This window comes from Trichoplax adhaerens, genomic scaffold (genome assembly GCF_000150275.1).
Source record: "Trichoplax adhaerens TRIADscaffold_8 genomic scaffold, whole genome shotgun sequence".
In the NCBI taxonomy this organism is placed as follows: Eukaryota; Metazoa; Placozoa; class Uniplacotomia; order Trichoplacea; family Trichoplacidae; genus Trichoplax; species Trichoplax adhaerens.
Genome location: NW_002060950.1, coordinates 1,280,365 through 1,300,745, shown reverse-complemented (window position 1 = coordinate 1,300,745; position 20,381 = coordinate 1,280,365). Strand labels below are relative to the sequence as shown.

General features: G+C 33.0%; 3 protein-coding genes across 3 annotated transcripts; 2 read left to right on the top strand and 1 right to left on the bottom strand.

The window, feature by feature from the left end:
* Window positions 1–834: 834 nt before the first annotated feature.
* TRIADDRAFT_58573 (uncharacterized protein) lies at window positions 835–2,828 on the bottom strand (the record flags this gene model as incomplete). Its single annotated transcript, XM_002114550.1, has 11 exons — window positions 835–929; window positions 1,022–1,067; window positions 1,194–1,247; window positions 1,363–1,473; window positions 1,550–1,583; window positions 1,694–1,762; window positions 1,929–1,993; window positions 2,104–2,163; window positions 2,305–2,360; window positions 2,570–2,711; window positions 2,760–2,828. 11 exons carry the CDS (start codon window positions 2,826–2,828, stop codon window positions 835–837), a joined length of 801 nt encoding a protein of 266 aa, XP_002114586.1.
* Window positions 2,829–10,152: 7,324 nt separating this feature from the next.
* Window positions 10,153–14,937, top strand: TRIADDRAFT_28406 (uncharacterized protein; the record flags this gene model as incomplete). Its single annotated transcript, XM_002114723.1, has 10 exons — window positions 10,153–10,314; window positions 11,079–11,136; window positions 11,544–11,599; window positions 12,132–12,205; window positions 12,633–12,701; window positions 13,298–13,379; window positions 13,815–13,932; window positions 14,105–14,238; window positions 14,550–14,676; window positions 14,783–14,937. The coding sequence occupies 10 exons, from the start codon at window positions 10,153–10,155 to the stop codon at window positions 14,935–14,937; spliced, it is 1,035 nt and encodes a 344-aa protein (XP_002114759.1).
* Window positions 14,938–19,463: 4,526 nt separating this feature from the next.
* Window positions 19,464–20,381, top strand: TRIADDRAFT_58571 (uncharacterized protein; the record flags this gene model as incomplete). The annotated part of the gene is made up of 1 exon (XM_002114722.1): window positions 19,464–20,381. One exon carries the CDS (start codon window positions 19,464–19,466, stop codon window positions 20,379–20,381), a length of 918 nt encoding a protein of 305 aa, XP_002114758.1.

Genomic DNA, 20,381 nt, shown 5'->3' with positions numbered 1-20,381 from the left:
TAAAACTTAAACTAAACATTGCTAAATAGACAATAGTACTGTAATATTAAATGACGGTACTTATATGTACAACTTTAACAGACCGATGGATTAGCTATTGATGAAATAGCTCCGTAAGTTAAAGTGTATCAAATTTATGGATAAATGCACAGATGATTGATGACCAAGAACAGCGGAAGATGACGTGGATTTTTCGGTCGATAGGTTAAAAGTTCGGCAACGATACAGGAATCTTATTCGGAAGATAACACTAACAAATTTACAATCATTCCAAAAAATAGATTGACCATAAAATGTATATTGCCATATTGTCATGCTCGTCGATTTTAAGAATTTGGCGAAGCATTTCCATACAGATGATAAAAATATTTTGACTGGAGATAAGACTCAAAGTCGACTTAAAGTAATGGAAATACGTGCACATTATACAGCTTTACCTGTTCTAAGTCAAATTCACATAGTACGTGCATCCGAATCATTTTGTTATATCACTTTATTACAAAAGCCAATCTAGATTCTAGATTCTATTGTGTTACGAATGGAGAAAAGTAAAAGTAAAATGTTTTAATCAACCCTATATGAAATAGTGTATATTGTCGAGAATACTGGCAGATCCATCTCAGGCGGAAGTAAATAAGCTTGAGTTATGAAAAAAAATCACAATAGTATCAGATGATCCTATAAATACTGCATACATATTCTCAACAATCGTGGAAACTGTAATTCGGCAAACGGTAATTACAGTTTTTCATGATACCAGTATATTAGTTTTATTATGTTGTACATTACAAGCACAATCAGATTTAATTATATAACAAAGTGGATAGATCCATTTTAAGTTGGCCGATCTCTAGATTTTACATTACCATCTTCCATACCAAAGTAGGCCTTTTCGGCCATTCCGACAAATAGTCCGGTATCGACAACTCCTGTTATTAGTAATAATCGTAATAAGATTAGCTCATGGGACAATATTAAAGGACCTACGCTATTCATTAAATAAAATAAAGTGAGAGTATACCAGGTATCATGGTTAAATCTTGATTTGTCTTGGACCAGTCCATAGCCTATAATAACACAATACAATAAAAGTACAAAATGAAAATTTGACCAAAATACGTACTGTTTCGGCCAGAAACTGGCTATAAAAGCAATAATATTTAAGGGTTTTATACGCTGTAAACTGCACTCACAGAATTAAAGGTGACATCTAAGATAAAATTTCCACTATCAGTTACGACTGGTCCCTATACATTAATCAGAATTATATCAGTATCAATTAGTTATAGCTAAGGATTAAACATTGTTTCGGTCGTAATACTAAGATTATACTAAAATTTCAGAAATTGTAGATTGCATTACTGCTTTATTAATCGCCATTCGTAGTACGGGCGTTCCACCAAATTTATGAATTTTTGCTTTAACTGTCGCATAAGCAAACGGTAGTACCTCAACTGGAATGCCTTTAGTCCACTAACCGAAACAAATTCGGAGAAAGAGAACATGAGCTATAAAGCAGTTGCAACATTTACGAAATGCATTATATCACCAGTACTTTCTCTCCAAGGGTCTTTGAATCTTTACTAGTAGAGTAAGTATACGTAAAATGCAAATAGTTACTTCATAGCAAATTTTCATCAAACTTTAGTTGCTAAAAACGAAAAAGGTCCATTACTGGATTACGCATGCTTACCGGTAATCTGCTATCACGATAAATTTCTTCGCAGATGATGCTATAATCTTTTCTAGTGTGTGGCATCCCCTAGAAAAGATAGAGATAAAATAAACCAAAAGTTTTGAAGCCATAGGTGTATCATAACATTTCATATTACAGTGTACCGTAATTAAGTATCGATGATAAGATTACAGTATATGAGTAAATTTATACATCTGTTATTTACAGACTTGGTTATAGTTCCATTTCTTACCCGCCACCCTTTATACAATTTAGGTAATCATCGACCTCATCAGCTCCATCGATAGCTACATCAAGCTTTTTAAACGAAAGAGTTTCTCGATTATTGTAAGTGATATGGAATAGAGTGAAAATTTTTTCGTCTTTATTACCAATACAATCAGTATATAGTAGATCAAGTAGCTTACTTGAGGGTGTCTTTCCAGATCACTTAAAGTCAGCTTATTTTCTATAATTAACTGCCGGGCCTGTGGAAAATAATAACGTCAAATCACTTAAAATGTTAGATAATGTTTGCAACTCCTAAAAAATTTTGACGTCTTGCTGCTGCAACAATGTTGTTCAAAAAGTATGTATGGTAAATATTGTAAAGATCTTGCTAGCTTAACCTGAAAGGACGTAGGGATGCAGACAATTTGCAAGTTTTCATCAGTCATTCGCTCAGCTATTGAGTGCACAAACAAGGCATATTATTTGCGGTTATAGGAATTGCAATGTTAACTGGTGTTATTTACTGCATAATTAAAGTAAATGATTCCTAGCTATTGTATATCTTTCATTAAGATGCAATATATGAGCTAAAACTCATTTTCAATGTATTACAGTAATTTGTAACATCGTATTCCATTCATTACAAACATAGTAGTTGCATACCTAATCGACGTACAGCATATACAATTGTGGAGCCACTTCCAATACCGACAACCTGATTATTCTTTGAAGACATTACAAGAATTTGATATTGTGTTATCCAATGCAACCACTGTCGCTGCAAGTCATCCGTTGACAATATTTGCTGGTACAATTTTTACGATATGCAAAGTTAATTAATGTCATCACTTACTTTAACATGGGCATTAACCGCAGCTATAGCTGCAGCTCTCTTTGCAGCTTCGATTAAACTGGTAGACATTTCAACTCAAATTAATGTCCAAGATTTGTATAATGTACTGGGGCCTTGAAAATGCTACAAAATGAGTACACGTCTATTGGTTACAGTATACGAAATGATGTTTAGCTTCGCACATTGACCAAGTGGTTAAGTTCAGAATTGTCAGCAATGTCAATTGTACAGTATAAAGTACAGTACTGTGCAATATATAAATCAATTTGTTATACTGTATGCTATCGATCAATTGTAGTCATACTTCTTGTTGTAGATAGTATGTGATCTGGATGTGCAATGTATACGAATTGCATGGCATAGGCTGCAAATACATCAGCTCATCTTTACCATCATTACACATTAGCTCATTTTTATCATCATCCTTCCTTTTAATACTACCATAAAACATCTCTACATCAAATCTCATCGTATTGTAAAACCTTTATCAGCTTAAGCAATCGATACTATGACTTAATGAGTCTATTAGTTCATTTTAACCTATATCTACTTACAAAATGCTTTAAATAGCCAAGACGTAAGTACTTCCCTAGCAATGTGTAGCATGAATGGTCGCTACCTCCGTTAGACTTGTATTACACGCATGCGTACAAGCAAACAGCCTCAAGCATTGCTCGGAGCATGCAGCCATGTAAATAAATAATAAAAAGTCAACTGCAGCAATAATAGCTGTAAGGAGTAAGCAAGTAGAAAATAGCCCTGTGGGTTACAACTATTTAATTATGATGTCTTGAAGGCTATTGATATTACAATAATCAATGGAACAAACAATAAGATCGAATAATCGGTGCTTCAAGCTGCTTTGCAAACTGTGCGAGACTACATTATTCAATATTCATGCGTACAGTTTAGGACCAGTCACGGACTCGAATTGCTCCCAGAGGAATATTCAGTAGTCCATCAATCAGTTCACTACGATGTCTTGAAAGCTAATTGATATTTTAATTGTTGATCATAATAAACTAATAATAAAATCAGATAATCAGGGCTTTAGGGTGCTTTGCAAACTAGGTATAGGACTAGAGGATACGGAAAATATGAAATACATGCAGAGATCTAAGTTGTTGTTCTATCGATAATAACAATATGATGAAAATTAGTCATAATACAGTAGTACCTGTTGCGCGTGACGTAATGACCATATTATATAAATTTATGGAACGGTTATTATCATGCAAACATCGAGATTAGTCATGGATGACTAAATCATCCATGAGTAATCCATCGACATTATGCCAATATATTCTGTAATTATTCCATCCGTGACTCACTAAATCACGATTTACCTCTATCATTTTTCTTCTTTCTTCACTACACGGCCACTAATTTTTATTGTAATAAAATTCTTCATTGACTGTCCATCATGTATGCATCATTCTACCCGGCATGACGATTTATGACTCATAGGCGTAAAGAGTATTGCATGCTAATGGATTAAATAGTGAACCGCATTAGGTCGAACTTGCATGACAACTCTGCTCAGAGAAATTTCTATGTAGCAGGGTTGTGTTATAAACTGTACACTGCTTTACTATTGCTATAGGGCCTACTAAGGCGTTCTGTAATCGTCTTTCAAAAGGAAGGCTGAAACAATCCAATTTTATTTCGCCTCATATGTAATGAAGTACTGTACTAATATGAGAAATTTATAATCAAAAATTTTTATTATTGTAGATGCATCATAATTAGTTTAGAATTCACGGACTCACCTAATGCCGAGCAATAGTCCTATACATTAGGTTAAAATACTTTTCAGAGTACATGAAATAATCACATGATACAGTAAAAAACTATTTAGCGATGATTTTAGCCTAGTAACCTCCTAAATATCCCCGCATTAGCTTGATTATACCACCATATGGTCAAAGCTTACAGTGTATTTATGGTTGCTACAACCATTATATCGGCGAGAACACTGCTTTCTAGGACTTTATCGTAAAGCACATCACAATATAGGGTAGTATCGCTATAGTAGTTGTCATTGGTGTTGTAGGCGTTACATTTTAAATACCTCGACAGACGTATATAGAATCTCAATAAACGCAAGAAAATAGTGTTTACTTAATTACATTACGCACTTTGCTTATTATGCTATGTTACTACACGTTTAGGTTCTTTTTTTTTTTCTATAATCTGTTTGATAGATATTTCAGAAATATTGCACTACAGAAGCAGGATTATTGTATAATCTAAGCATAGAAATGCGTGTTTCGAATAGGTTATAAGCAATAAAAACGAATAAGAGAAAAAGATATCACATCGGACATTCAAAACAAATTAAATACTCATAACTCCAATGCAGTATTGTATTTCCGATCGATATAATTAAATAACTAAACTAAATTATCGTCCAATTAATCCCTAAAGTATAAATGCCGGAATTCAATTTTTTTTTTTTCATTTAACTCTGCGTTCCTGCATCATTATCAGCAGAATTTGCAACAGTATTTAAAAGCCACTCATGTAGTGTACCCTTACGTCTACAAATTTCAATGTGCAATAACTAATAGTAACAATATACAATTGTACCTGTATACTGGATCTGAATAATAATGGTCTTATTATTTTGCAATTAATATAGTTTATTTAACTGAACTGTTAATACATTGTCGTGATTCAATTTGATATAACACTATGCCCATGTTGTTTATTGTTTTATGTTTCCTGTTCCCACGAATATTATTTTAAACACGAATATTTTGGCAGAACGGTAAGTCATATTCATAAAGTGGAAACGAGTATCAAAAATTAGAGATTAATAGTCATGAATGAGACAAAAAATTTAAATTAAAAATAGCCTTGGGATTACTAATATTGCATTCAATCTACACTATTAATAATCTTATAGAAAAGTTCTATTCCAAACAGAAAAGTATCTCTAATGATATCTAAAAAATTCTCAAGATTTAAAAATTATTGCATGGCGCACCTGTTTAATTGACATTAATTGAAATGTTTGCAGTGTGTGCAATCGCTATCGGCTACCAATGCGTTTAGAGTATGTAAATACGAAATTCTTGTATGATAGATGTTTGATCAAAAACTGAATCAATTTTCTTTATTTGTTCTAAAACTATCGTGTACTAAATACATGTAGGTCAGTCAACAAGTGAACAGGTAGGTGTTCAACTTTATAATATTGGCTATCGTTGCAGGGAACGCCCATTACTTTGCTGACGTAGTTATTTGTGAACTCTGAAAATTGCACTGGCCCATATTTAAGTTCGCTTATAATTTATAAGAACGTAGAGCATATCTACACTTAGAACAGCTGATCTGTGTATAGTTTGAGAGAATCAATAAATTCCCCTACTTTCCTGGATCCGCAGAAAATTTCCGCATAAAACAATTACTGCTAAAGAAATTTGCTATAAGATGATGAAACTAGAAGTAATTGTGATCATAAAAGGGAGGACTTGTCCATATCTTGCAGACACTGTTATCGTATTGTTATTCTAGTGCCTGAAGTCATCTTAATTTGACAATGCCTATATTACCTTTGGGAGATTCTAATGTTCTTAGCATTGAAATAAAGAACTTTAAGAAAGGTATTACATCTGCATGACATTATACGCGTTGAAAACAGTACCGTCTCTGTATACTATACCTACGGGCATGCCCCAAGTGATCAAATAAATTACAATCAATACATTACAGTAGAACCTGTTGCCAATTATAATCAATTTTCATCATCTGTTTTTATTTTTTTTGCCGAGTAATCTTGCGCAATCCGCTATCTGGGCTAAATTATTGCAATTAAAATCGCAAAATGGCATTAATTTTTATTACTGTCAGGATGAAAAATGATCTCACACAGTATAATTACTTTCCATACTGAATAAGTCGACTTCAGCCAACGAAATTATTTATGCGTGCATTATTGTAATGTGTACATTACTTCCATCCACGAAATCAACTAGGGAATACGTGATTGAAATTGCCATGACTTAAATCGAGTCATGGTTACCAGCTCGAATAACAATTGAAAATAAATATATAAGCTTTCTCTAGCAAGGTCAAGTGTAATTGTAATATTCCATTATTTTTTCGACTCGTAACAATAATTTAAAGGGCGTACTACGAGTAACCGATTAATTGGTTATTGTCGATGATGTATCAATGCAATCCGAGAATGAGTCCGTAAGGAATAAATATAACAGATTAGCTTAACAAACCAATTTTCCCCTTGCGATAATTTCCCAATGCTCATGTACTGTATTTATTTTTCTCGTTTAGGAGTGGAGCATAATTGGATAAACAAGTTCTTTAATATTGTTTTAATCTGGCATGAGCAATATCTAGCGAATGCTTTTATCTCTATAATAGGTGACTAGAAATCATAAATTTAACTCCCTGAAGTGTTTAAATTTGTAACTTTGGCTATGGAATACTTTCATTTAAATGTGAGACAATCTTCAAACGATTATTGAAGTGATCTGGGTTAAATCGATCTGCTTATTAGTCGTTGCTATAGAGAACCAAGATTCTTGCAAGAAAATGTAAATCTAGCCAAATTTATTAAAACGTATCGCGTGAATGCGTTAGCAATTACGATCCTGTTCTCAACGTAATTCTGATGACACGTGCAATGCTCTATATGTTTAGACTAGTGTCTGATTTAATACAAACTGAGTTCAAATGCATCCCCCGAAAATAAAAATTCAATTTACTCTTACGAAATTAACGTAAAGTGCTTGATAGATTATCTAACTGATACCTAAAGATAAACCCAGTAATTTTCAAACAAATTTTGCATGCTGTATTTCAATTAAAGCTTGCATTATTTTTATTTAAAGCAAAGTTAAAGTTGCCTAATAATTATTGTAGTGTGAGCACTAGGATGCGATCAGATATTACAGTAATATTAAAATATACTTAGCAAATTAAATAGCGACGCTAAAAATAATATTATATTTATAAGTTTTAGAGTCTAAATATTTAGAATTATAGGGTAACGCTAGTATATTGTAATTAGCAAGAAAATTGTTGCATAACAATTTAGGGGATAAACAGGCGAAACAATTTACAATAATTTATGGTATGTTATTGTAGTGTATTATATCCTGCTTTACATATCCTGATCCGTTGCGGTAGTATCATACTAAACGAGAACTTACCTTTTCCAGATTTAGCTTACATCTAATACTGCACCTGTTTCTATCGTAAAATCAATTTGACGATTACCGATACAAGTCCACCTGTATTAATACGTTATTAGTCCATTAATTAATTAATTAATTAACTGTAATTTCTATTGAATTATTATATTACCATAACTATAGCAAATGTATTTCAATGTAGAAATGTGTGGTACCCTTTAAACATGTGCGGTTATTATTAACAACTATATTAAAATACTTTATCCTCAAATGAGATTAAAAGTGGATAAAACTTATTTCTAAAATGCTCGTTTAGAATAAACTAATACAGTTTAATATTTAAGATTAGTCATTGAGCTAAATCGATCTAAAAAATAATGTAACATCAAGTTCATTTAGTTTATGACCTCGTCTGTACTGATAGATAGGCTAGATGTATTTAGTTGGATGATACAAAATTCCTTCAATATAATTATTTATTATAGCGGTAATGCGATGATATATATTTCGCCAGATGGGTAACGACTGTAGGTAATTTAAACCTCTTTCAGCTAAAACCCGCTTAAAATCGTAGTAATTTTCGGAAAATAATTCTTGGCTTTTGGGAAAAACATAGCAGTTGATTAGAGTTCATGCAACAAGTCACTCAATGTATGCATAGCACGATAAATTACACAATTAACTACGGTACTAATACAAAGTAGTAAACATGTGATATACAGAGTATAAACATTATTGATTTCTAAATGACGTTTTATTACTAGCTCGACGGACTTATAGACGATAATAATAATAATGAGGGATCTTTTTGTAATGCATAGACAAGCTGAATTGTAAAGACAAAACAGAAGGAATACAATTGATTGAATAGAGCTCAGTGGTCAGCGATTCGGTCTGCTTTCCTGCTGCAGCATTATTTCTGTGCATTGTCATGTGGAGTGTAATAGACATTATAAGCTAGTCATTGACAGACTAGTCGTCGTATAACAATATACCCGTAGGTAACCTGTAGAATGACTAGATGGATATAATAGAAACCAACATCGCGGCTAGTACATGTTTTTGGATATGGCTAGACCTAAGCTTCATAGGAAAACAATCTAGGTTTTCTTAGCATTTCCCCTCCTCTGATTGAGATAATTGTGGAGGTCTCTTGAGATTTCAAGCATAGCCGGCAGCAAAGTTTATTCATTGACACATAATATCAAGGTTGAACACAATTAAATCAAATTTCAATAGAGTTAGCATTCCATAACCTATAAAATTATCAAAAATAAAGTAGCGATTTATCATTCAGAGATCGCTTCTGACTGTGGTACACGGGTCTGCAAGACAAAATAATTAACTATGTCGACGAATTGCGTCAGAAAAACTTCTTCATCGGAAGCAACATCACCCCATTTGGCTATGCTCCGAAATGATCACTCCGTTATGGATTTGCCTTTGGAGAGGTGAGAATTGCTCAACATTTACAGATTGCTTGCACACATTTATAGCATGTTTTCTGATTAGCAATGAAGCGAAGCTTGTATGAGTACATATAGTTCGTAGCGCTGTTTAAAAAAATTCTAGCTTGCACTTTTTCCCTTATTCGTCCAATTTTTGTATTTATAGAGATAGCTGATTTATCGTTTGAATGAAATTAAATATGTATTATTAGCATGGCTTAGTTTGCTTTGAAAATGTCCACCGAGAGTTATCAATATACACTTGATGCAATCAAATTCTGTCGTTTTAACACCGTTTTTTCCCTTAAGACTTAAGACAAGCATTGAGCTAAATCTTAAATGAAGGTGTTCCCTACTCTATCTCTACATCTGTTTGTTGTCTACTTAGCCTTTAGGGATTTTGTTAATGCAGTCAGATAATTGCGCACACTGTTGAGGTCCATAATCTGCGATTCACTTACTAAATCTTTCGTGTTCTCTTATGTACTATCAAAGCTTAACAATTATCATTACTTTTCAATTTATACGCAATCTGTCGCTGAAGTCGATCAGATTGAGCATTTTTAGATTTATCGAAAAAAAAATATTCTATGAAGCTATGTGTTGATTAAATCATTAAGTTTGTAATCATGCCGCATTCAAAGCAGTATTTCCTTAGCAGTTTCGTCTTCGTGATTGTTTTAATTTTTTACCTGTCTTTCATTTTAAGATAATTCATATTAAATATATAGGTATAAGAATAGGTAGGATGGGCAAATGTTTATATTGATGAAAAATTTTTTTACAATGCTTAGTTTGGTGAAGATTCATTTTGAGAAACAGCCTCCATCTAATTTGCGTAAAAGCAATTTCTTCCACTTTGTTCTTTCATTTCATGATTGCAATCAGCGGCTAGTAGAAGTGGAAATGGCTAAATTTGTTGATTTCATACAAGATATCAGAGTAAGTGTTTCATTTATTGTATTAAAAACATTGCATAATATTTTTTCCATCAGGACATTATTGTTGTGATATTGATTAGCGAAGCAAATTTATTAACATTGCGCAATCCGTGTGTAAAGATCAGCAGGAATCGATTTAACCAGCTAATACTATCTCTTTATTAGCAACAATAATACTCAAACCTGCATGATGTATTTATCAGAATTAATGTATGTATTAGATAAGAAAAAAAGACAATAACTGTATTAGTAATGAACAGGACAGTTATTATTAGGCTAGAGGCGACGAATCAGATCCATTTACCAGTACTAGTTTATAGAAATAGTTAATATCTCTTTTAAGGCATTACAATTGTTTTTGACTTTATTAGTTGACAGGATGAAATAAATAATGTAATAAACATGGACATAGTTCTATATACAACCGATAGCAATTGTTCACGTATGCGGATGAACCCTACTCCCATTTGCATAATCACTATTGAGCAAATACACCTGTATAAAATTCGTCTATTTTCTAAAATATTCGTATATTAATATAATAGTATTGCCAAAATTAATCTAACGCTAAACATTACGGTTAATATTCGCCTACGTTACGTTTTAAACATGTCATTAAAATTTTAAAATACCCTTGATACAAATTATTCACATGGAAAAAAAATTTTTATATTTAGCTATTAACTGGTAACAATTTTCAACATTTAACAAATTATCACTTATAGTACGTAATAAGCATAATACTAGCTTTTTATCTCTAAAATTACGTAGGATAATGTGGTGATCAGTAACGGAGCTACCTACAAGCTACACCTTCGTTTTGATAATGGTAAGTACATGCTAGCAGTGATCAAGATTAACCAGAATGCAGCGCGTTAAAAATTATTAAGCAACAGGTGTCTTCTTTTGAAATACTGTACTGTTTTAGATACTATATTGAAGGAAAGACTCCGTAGAAAATTTTTTAACATTAATTAAATTTAATATAATACGCTGGACTAACTTACGATAAAAAAACTTCAACTATTGATAGCAAGTGAATTTTATACTGATTAATGGATTAGTCTGTTGATAGTAATATACTTATATTCATTTAATGGTTTATTAAATCTGTGAAGTTAATAACAACGTCGAAGTTACCATTGATCTCTAATTCCCTCATGACTTAAGCTGTCACTTAAATTACTTTGCATTGCTAATAGGTTTATATAACGAACTTATAATTTGTCTATCTAGGATTAAAAATCGAGAAGGAGTTATGCATTCGCCTAGTTGACTCCGTGAGTAAAGAGGTAAATATTCGATAACAATAGATTAATCATTCTACAGTCTAATTACTTCCATTCTACGCAGTGCATACCTGCACAGCAGTTGTCGTAGCCATGTGATCTCCAAAATTCAATATAACATAGCAGGATGTTGGAACATGTTGATTAAAAATAATTCGAAGAATCTCTTTCATAACGTCTTAATTAGTCACCTAATAAGTTTGTACTCATTCAATAGGGGAATCTCTAGACTTATTTCTCCTCGTTTAACATCGTTGATTATAATTCTAACACCTTGCGTTCTATTGTAGCTATCGTGCATAGTATTTCGTACTGTACAGAACAGGCGTTAATTTCTATACCGATCAGTTATAACGTGCTATAGATAAATCACAGATTAAAAAATAATAATGTTTTTACAGCTATCCAAGTTTGATATTATCGCATTTGAAAACTTAAGCAAATTGCTAAAATAGCTCCCATTAGAACGAGAAGCAATTAAAGGCTTCTTTTTTATTCCAGTATACCTTTATAAACTCTAAGCTTCTATTCACAGTTGATCAGATATGAAGGTCAGGAGAAAAATAGCGAATTAAGGCGTGTACTTTTGACACATGAAATTATGTGCAGGTGAGTAAAATTCATTTTAACATAATAAACTATGGTATCTTTCCTGCTGGTGTCAGGCATTAGATTAGTTATCTAGTCAGCTTCCGTAATTTTACCCTATCGGTACGTATTATATTATCAAGAGCATTTGCTGTTTTGCAATGGTATCAATCGTTTAAAGCTGCGATGTATATGTCATATACTACTTAGTAATAAAGGAATAGCTGTTGATGATATTAATAGTACTGTACAGTTTCTAATGCAATTTGTATTGCTGCTCACGCTTTCAATCAACTTACCGCATACAGGACACCTACGAAGTAATAGATTTCCTAATTAGTTTTCTAAACTTATTTGATGTATACTATACTAGTCCAGTTTCTGCCGTTGCTGGTATTATCTAATTACAATCATTAATTTCCATTGTTTATCTTATTATTCTCTATAGTCGCTGCTCAGAGAAAAAGTCTTGCGGAAACAGGAATGAAACACCTTCAGACCCAGTCATCGTCGACAAGTAAGGGTATATAGTGTAAGCACTAATCTAGAATAAATACGTACAGTACTGCATATTTCTAGACCTATTTTCAATATTACTATCTATTATGTTAATGTCCTTTTATCAACAATGCAATCGTAACGATCTAAATTTTATAGAAACTAAAACAATCACTTATTTGACTGTCTCTTTTTTGCTATATATGGCGTCTACTAATTGCATGTTGTCTGTTGATATAATATCATTCGAAAAGTTTGAATAATTAGTAAACTAATGAATACGACAAAAGTAAAGAACTTGAATATATTAGATTAAAGTTATACTTTCTATATAGAGTTTAATCATACCAGCCGTATAAATCATAATTAAGCAAACAACAATGAGAAGTTGTTAACTGACATTATGTCAATAGATATTAGTAATGGCGACGTCATACTGAGAAAGTTCTATTATAATCGCAAATGAGGACTTGATTTTAATTAATACTACGTCATTTGCGTATTATGAACTTTGATGGATAGATAACCCATTTATTAAAATAATTGTTCCTGTAAATGCTGCAGGTACTCATCACATTAATCAAATGTAATTAATGCAGTGTTATTACTTTATAGGTACTTCATCAAGGTTTTTTTGAAATGTAATCAAAATTGCCTCCGAAATGCAGGAAATCCCCGCGAATCCAGACGATTTCAGGTCTGAAATCCGTAATTAATTGTCAACATTGAGCTTAAAATGAAACGTTACATATATCACCAGTTGCCAATGACTAGTCTAATAGTTATTATCGCAACTATAAAAGCACCAGTTTAACTGAACTTCTGACTTTGACGACATATTCGATTGTAAATTGCGAAATGACAGTCTTTGAAATTTCTTGCTGTATCACTAGTATTACAAACTAAATTATAGCAGCATATTATGTGCGTAATATGAAATTGTAGAATAATTAAGCTTATTAAAAGGATCATAATTTTATTTTAAATTTATCTATCTATATTATCAGCGTACTTTCTTTTAATGAGCTACATAGTCAAGATAAATTTGCCAAGGCGTTTACATGAGTAAATTTCTTTACAATAAAAATAAAATTACCGTAGTTGCTTATAATATTGTCTTCAATTATATTAGCTGGCGATATGTGCTTCAAGCAAGTCCCTCGAGGATGTATTGTCATATTCTGATAACATCTTTGTGCATAACAACTCAAAATATGGAAGGCAGCCCAAAAAGCAGGGCAGCAATGATAGTAAGTCGACATATTTTTTGTACATTACTCAATAGCATTCAATATGGTTTTAAAATTTATCGTCATGGATTGAGTAAATTTAATTATTAATGATCGATAATGAAAAGCTTCTTTTAGCTGATTTGTCAAAATAAAGCACTAAAATTTTGAAACTTTTTCATGCTGATATTAGATGAATCACCGCGAATAAGAGCATTATGTCCAGATGAAGGCTGGGTTACAGGATATACAAGTGTTGTTATTATTGGCGATAACTTTTATGAAGGATTGCAAGTAGCGTTTGGAAATGTTTATGTTTGGAGTGAGGTAGGTTCTTGTTTAACGTGGATAGCGATATTATCGTATGAAAAAGAAACCCAAAAATTTAAAATTTTGCTGCCAACATAATTTAACGTACATGTGCAACTTAAGATCTTAAGATGGTTTTTAAAGGTTTTCTTTAATTAGTTAAGCGATAATAATAGCTCTTTGATGATTAGCCTTGCCGTGTGAATGGCTCAATCAATATTAAATCTAATATATATCAGCTCAATATATCCTGAATGCTTACGAACATAGCGCTGTTACACTTTTCAATTAATAATTCTAAAATTTTTGTTATTTAATTTCTATATTAGTTAATTTCGCCTCATGCCATAAAGGTGCAAACACCACCTATGCAGTCACCTGGTACAGTTGATGTAACCCTCTCATTTAAGTCCAGACAGTATTGCAGGAATAAACCTGGAAAGTTCATGTATTCAGGTAGCATGAAATTTGGTTGTAGCGGTTGCAGTATCCTTTAATAATGTTTAATTCCCTATCAATGCCAGATTCTAAAATATTTAAATACTTGATATCAATTGAATAGCTGTGGAGCCAACCTTAGAACTACGATTTCAACGATTAGCGCAGATGATGCCTGGGTATACGGGGGAAACAGATCGACTTGCCAAGGTAAATAAATGTGCTAGTGAGAGGATTATATTCGCTTATTACTTACGACTGAGAGCTTTAATTATGTAATCTGTAGTTTTTTTATATTCTAATAGCCATATTATCAATTTATTTATATGTTATAGGATGTAATTGCTAAGCTTGCATCAGAAGTATCAGAAGTAATGTACTCAATTCAGCAAAAATATCCTTTACCATTTCCAAATGGTTCTCTTCAACAACAACAGACGGGATTGCCAATTGGTATGCCTCTAGCCAGTCCTACTGCTTTTGGTTATAATACAACAACTTCTATTATTTCTCAATGTGTGCCAAACACACCAAAAATGCAAGAAAGTGATGGATTACGAAATCAATCAAATTACGACGTTAGTGGTCATCATGATGGGTCTAACGAGGTATCATCAGCGTTTTGTTTCCCAGTTAACGGATATTCTGATGGAAGCAACGTGTTTGCAAGTTCCTACTATGGTAGTGCTGGGTCGGTCTTGCATACGCCTAATCAAAGTAAAGATTTCACTCAAGGGTTTAATATGGGCTGCGATTCAGTTGGCTATGTCCCATCATTAAGCACCGATTTCCAGTTTCAAAATCCAATGCGTTCCGATAATAATAGTAAGTTAAAAACAGATTTTTCATTGTTGTCCCCCGTTTTATGATAGTTACATTAACTTAGAATTGAAGATTGAAAACTCTCGACTTCAATTTTTATAGGCTTTTTAACACTTCCACAACACAATCAAAACAAAATACAATTGCAAAGTAATTACTCATTGCTTAATGATGTTATTTGTTCGTAATATTAGAAGTAGACGTTACTTTATTTATTTTTTAGTATCAATGTTGAAAACATTGCTATCACTTTCCGTTAATAAGTTATTTCATCGTTTGAATATGAATAATTTTGTAATATGTTAAAGATCCTCCAGAGGGCAAGCAGAATCACAATACAAATATTAATCTGGGCCCAGTTAAGCCTAAGAGGAGAAAAATTAGCCGAAAATGAACAGCTAACTTAGCAGTCAAAAGAATGCAATTGAATGATTAAAATGAGATATTCTGCGCGCAACTTGGCAGTGTCTAACATAATAGATATCTGTATACTTTTATATAGTATAATTCCAGATTTCATTGTTTGCTGATGCCACAAGCCGTTGAAAGAATTACTATTATATTCTTTGTCCTAGTAAGATGTAAGATATCATTGTAGCTACCCGGCTTGGCTTACTATACTGGGGGTGGATATTTGAAATATCCGAGAATGTTATTGCGCAGAATTGTTAGTATTTATTTTATCTTTTTTAATGTTCTTTTTACACGGATTTTTTTAAAGTTCTTATAATAATATCCTCTTAAAGCTTGTAAAATTGATGGCCTAGAAATTGTAGCTATTTAAAATTGTTGAAATGTATTGTAATAATCAGTAAATTATTTACTGTTATTAATCTCTCATTACCAATAGGTATATTTATCGTATAAATTTTTTAGAAATAACTTTATAACCTAATCCATTCACTTACATATGTATGAATAATCTAAGTAAATCTATATATACTTATAAAAATAATGTGTAGCAAATGTTGTGTCTTTGTCTGTAACGTCTTGTAATTGTATAAGAACATAATGTTGAACAGCGTATGCAAATGTAATTATGATTGTATTTATCCGTTTTGGAGCGAAATTACCAAGTTAGTATATACGACCGTGTATATGCTTATATATTAATAAAAGTATAAGATTAATACCTAAATCTAAAAGTGTGCAATCGATGTTGTGAGTGCTACTTTGAACAACTTGCACGAAGGTATTTGATTTTGGTATTACTATATAGTGTACTGGGAGAATTGTATTTGATATACGCTATTCTATATGTAGTCGAAGAGCAATATTTTAACCTATTGTCTCAAAACTAGCGTCAGGTAGCATAACAGATATCGATAAAGTAAAAGAAGAATACAGTCTCCCAAGAATTTGCAGTTGACTAAAGCTGGGCCCTATTCAATAAAGAAAGAATATTACACTGGGGACTACTAAATTTTTCTCCATGTTCTTGTCTTATGTTGTACCTCATTACTACTGCTGTATTTAATAGTTCCATGGCATATCGAAATTCAGTGAACTACTTTATTGCTAGGATACTGGGATATCGTACGCGTATACATAGAATTATGGAAAAGTATAAGATGAAATAAGAACGACAAATTTTGCGAGCAGGTTATTATAAACACTGGAGTCTCCTTCTAGTAATCGGTCGCTTAATATATTTTTTGGTTGTTCTAGTAAAGCTCTGCACTCACATTATTCAACACGTACATTAAATCTTGGTCTCGCTGACTAAATCGTATGACAGTAAATTTTTGATAGTAGGCATAAATGGAGATTTCCTTTATTGGTATTTAAGTTACGTAGATAATCATCTTCTACAAGTAAATATTTATAATTACCAAATCATCCCGTAATTGAGAAACTAGTGATTTATTTTTTGCAATCGACATTAAGACCTTTGAATAGTTTTATTACAACACAGTAAGGTTGCATGTAGTCTTGTTCGACGCTTGGTTCTCTTGTATGTGAATTGAATTAATATAACGATTGAGCTTTTATTGGATTTTCTAGGCATGTCCGTCTTTTACTGCCATGTCGCTAGTATATATACAGTATCATTCCGCCTTTCCATGAATTCTCTTCCTTCATTGATCCTGAATGCAGAAATCATCTACTATAGCTCAAAGGGTTTAAATCACTATCTCTTGACGTATATCGTACAGTAATGTAATTACATGTTCGGTAGCATAATAAATCGATACTATAAAGGTGTGTGATAGCCTACTTTTAGGGGCTTCTATAAAATGCAACATTATCGAGATTTCAGCTAATTACATTAGCACAGTAATATGAGTTGAATTGTAATAGTAGAATGAAGGAATTACATCCCTCGTTAAGTAGTCTGTTATGCTTAAATTAGTAAAGCAATGCTAGATGATGGCTGATGTAATGGAACATTGGAAAGGGATTATGAAATCCTTTCATTATCACGCAAAATCTGAATTGCGTGAGTTATTTCATCCATTAATTTATAATTTTGTAAATTGTAGTTTCTGTACTGTATTATAGACTACTAAAAAAGTACTTTTCAATTAATCGATACTTTGAGAATATTTCTTGTAGTCCATGACTGTATGTGTATGAGCATTGCAGAGTCCATTGTACAAACCAGTTGTCGATCTTTATAGTATCATTGGCAGCTAGAAACGAAAGTACAACATTCCCATCGTCTCTTACATCGGCAGTATTTGACGTATCTGACGTTAAGACTAAGGAATATGTAAAAGAAGCCATTTTGATCGCTTCAAAACGTCAAGTGCACATAGTGAAGTTCTAACAGCACCATCTTGTAGATACATGGCATCGTCATATCATGGTACGATATTCTTTCTTGAAGTAGTTTGCGATTTCCTTATGAAGTTAGCATGCTTATGAACTGTTTGTGAAGATTCGTTTGAAAATTGAACATTTTTTAACGCAAAGACTGTGTGTAAAGCAGGTTGATGGCCAATCAAGGGTACTTGCATACCGCACATACTGAGTAAGACTAAAATGCCGCAGTGTGGACTATATAATGGGCTTGTACTGTACTGTAGGTAAGCCTGGCCAGGAGTATTTAGAAATCCACAAATATACAGTGCAGTATAATGGATTACAATGAGATTTATTTTCTTCGATACGTTTAAATAGTAAAAATGGCCACTTTTTGAACGATGTGATTGCGATCAATTTTGTACAAATGGACGCAAGAATGGAAATATCCGAATGTATGGGGATCCTGGACTCACTAAGTCTACAGATTTAGATGCTAATCATACTACAGTAGTCCATGCAGTCTGTACAATCACTTACGTAGCAGTAGCTACTAAAGAAGCAACATTTCGATATAACAATTTTTGCATCAATTTGTATAAAATTAATTGCAATTGCATGATTTTAAGATGTATATTGTATGAACATAACCGACATTTCCAAAGTGCTCAGATTAGCGAAGTACTACCTAAGTACCTAGTGCACACTGTTGTCTACCGTATGACATAAAATAGTTATGTTAGGACCATCGAGAAGAACCACAATGGTAGGACTTCCAAGTGTTAGGAAGGCATAGGGTATTATCTATCGTCGAGGGTATAAAAGCCGAGATGGTTTGAGATAGAGATGTTCATGTACTATCATACAAGTAGGAAAAGTTTAATTAAGGTAGTGTGCCAAAATCTCTAAGCGAAATAACAAGCAGGAACGAGTAAGGAAAAAATGGCGTAGTGGAACCACTAATGAATGAAGGCTGTCCCGGGGAAACGTTGACAGTCCGTCGATGCTGCAGTCCAGAGAGGAGATGGCATGGACCACGGATTCCCGGACTCTACAGTATACAGTGTACAGTGTACAGTGCGCAGTACTGTAGTCGTGATACTCGTACTGGCAGCAACATAAGCATCATTTTACATCCTTGCTGGTGCTGTGCTCGACCACTTTCAAATTACTCCATTAGACTTTCTCACCAGTTTTGAGCAGAGAAGATTCAAGGTAAAAGATAGCCAACAGATTGCATGGCTTCCTTTATATCTCGAATGGTTAGCAATCGCGTGCTACAGCTGGAAAAACTCAATTTATTGCAAAGTAAACCATGCCATAGTCAATTTCGAACCTTACTCAACAGAGTGAAAAAGGCAAATTTCAGTAGCCAGGAGACGATTAGAAATGCTCACCATACATTGAAAGACGTTCTCAATGAAGTAGACAAGAAATTAGAGGCAAATGTGGAAAGCAAGCATCTCTTTCTTGGAACTTGCAGATATTACAATCATAAGGTTAATGATAGATTCGTCATTGTCAACTTGGGTGATCGTATAGCCGTAGAGGATGCCTGGTCTCAACCTCAGTGCCTCATCGATACAGCATTGTCACGAGATGACATAGAAGAATTAAAAAAATCCATACCTAAGTTAACTCGTTGTGCATCATTTTCTGTTGGTGAAGTAGATGGCTATTTTAATTCCCCTTGGCAATTTGGCTATTATCTACAGCCTAACTTTACTGTATTTACAACTCTAGGCTTACAGTTTATGATGCGAACGATAGTCAACGAAAAAATCTTATTTCTTCATAATGGTGCATGCAAAGGCCAGAGTATCAATTTGGCCCATGTGGACAGTGTTAGGGTTGAGGTATCAGATGATCCATGGAGTTCGCGGAACCTAATTTTGAAAATGAAAGATTCTGATGAATTGAAAGATATCATTGAGGACAGTAGGATTAATTTGGATGCAGAAAGTAAACGTGATCTAGCTAGTTTAATGATAGAAACAGAATGGTTGGTGACTGTAGCTGCGTATCTTAGTATTGCAGCTACTACAGCTGCTAATAGAAAAGTGCCATTGCAGTTAGCCGATGTTTTAACAACCCGTGGTAACCCTTGGGTGGAAATGAGAAATTCTGCTTGGATTAAAGATTCTAATGCAGCTTGA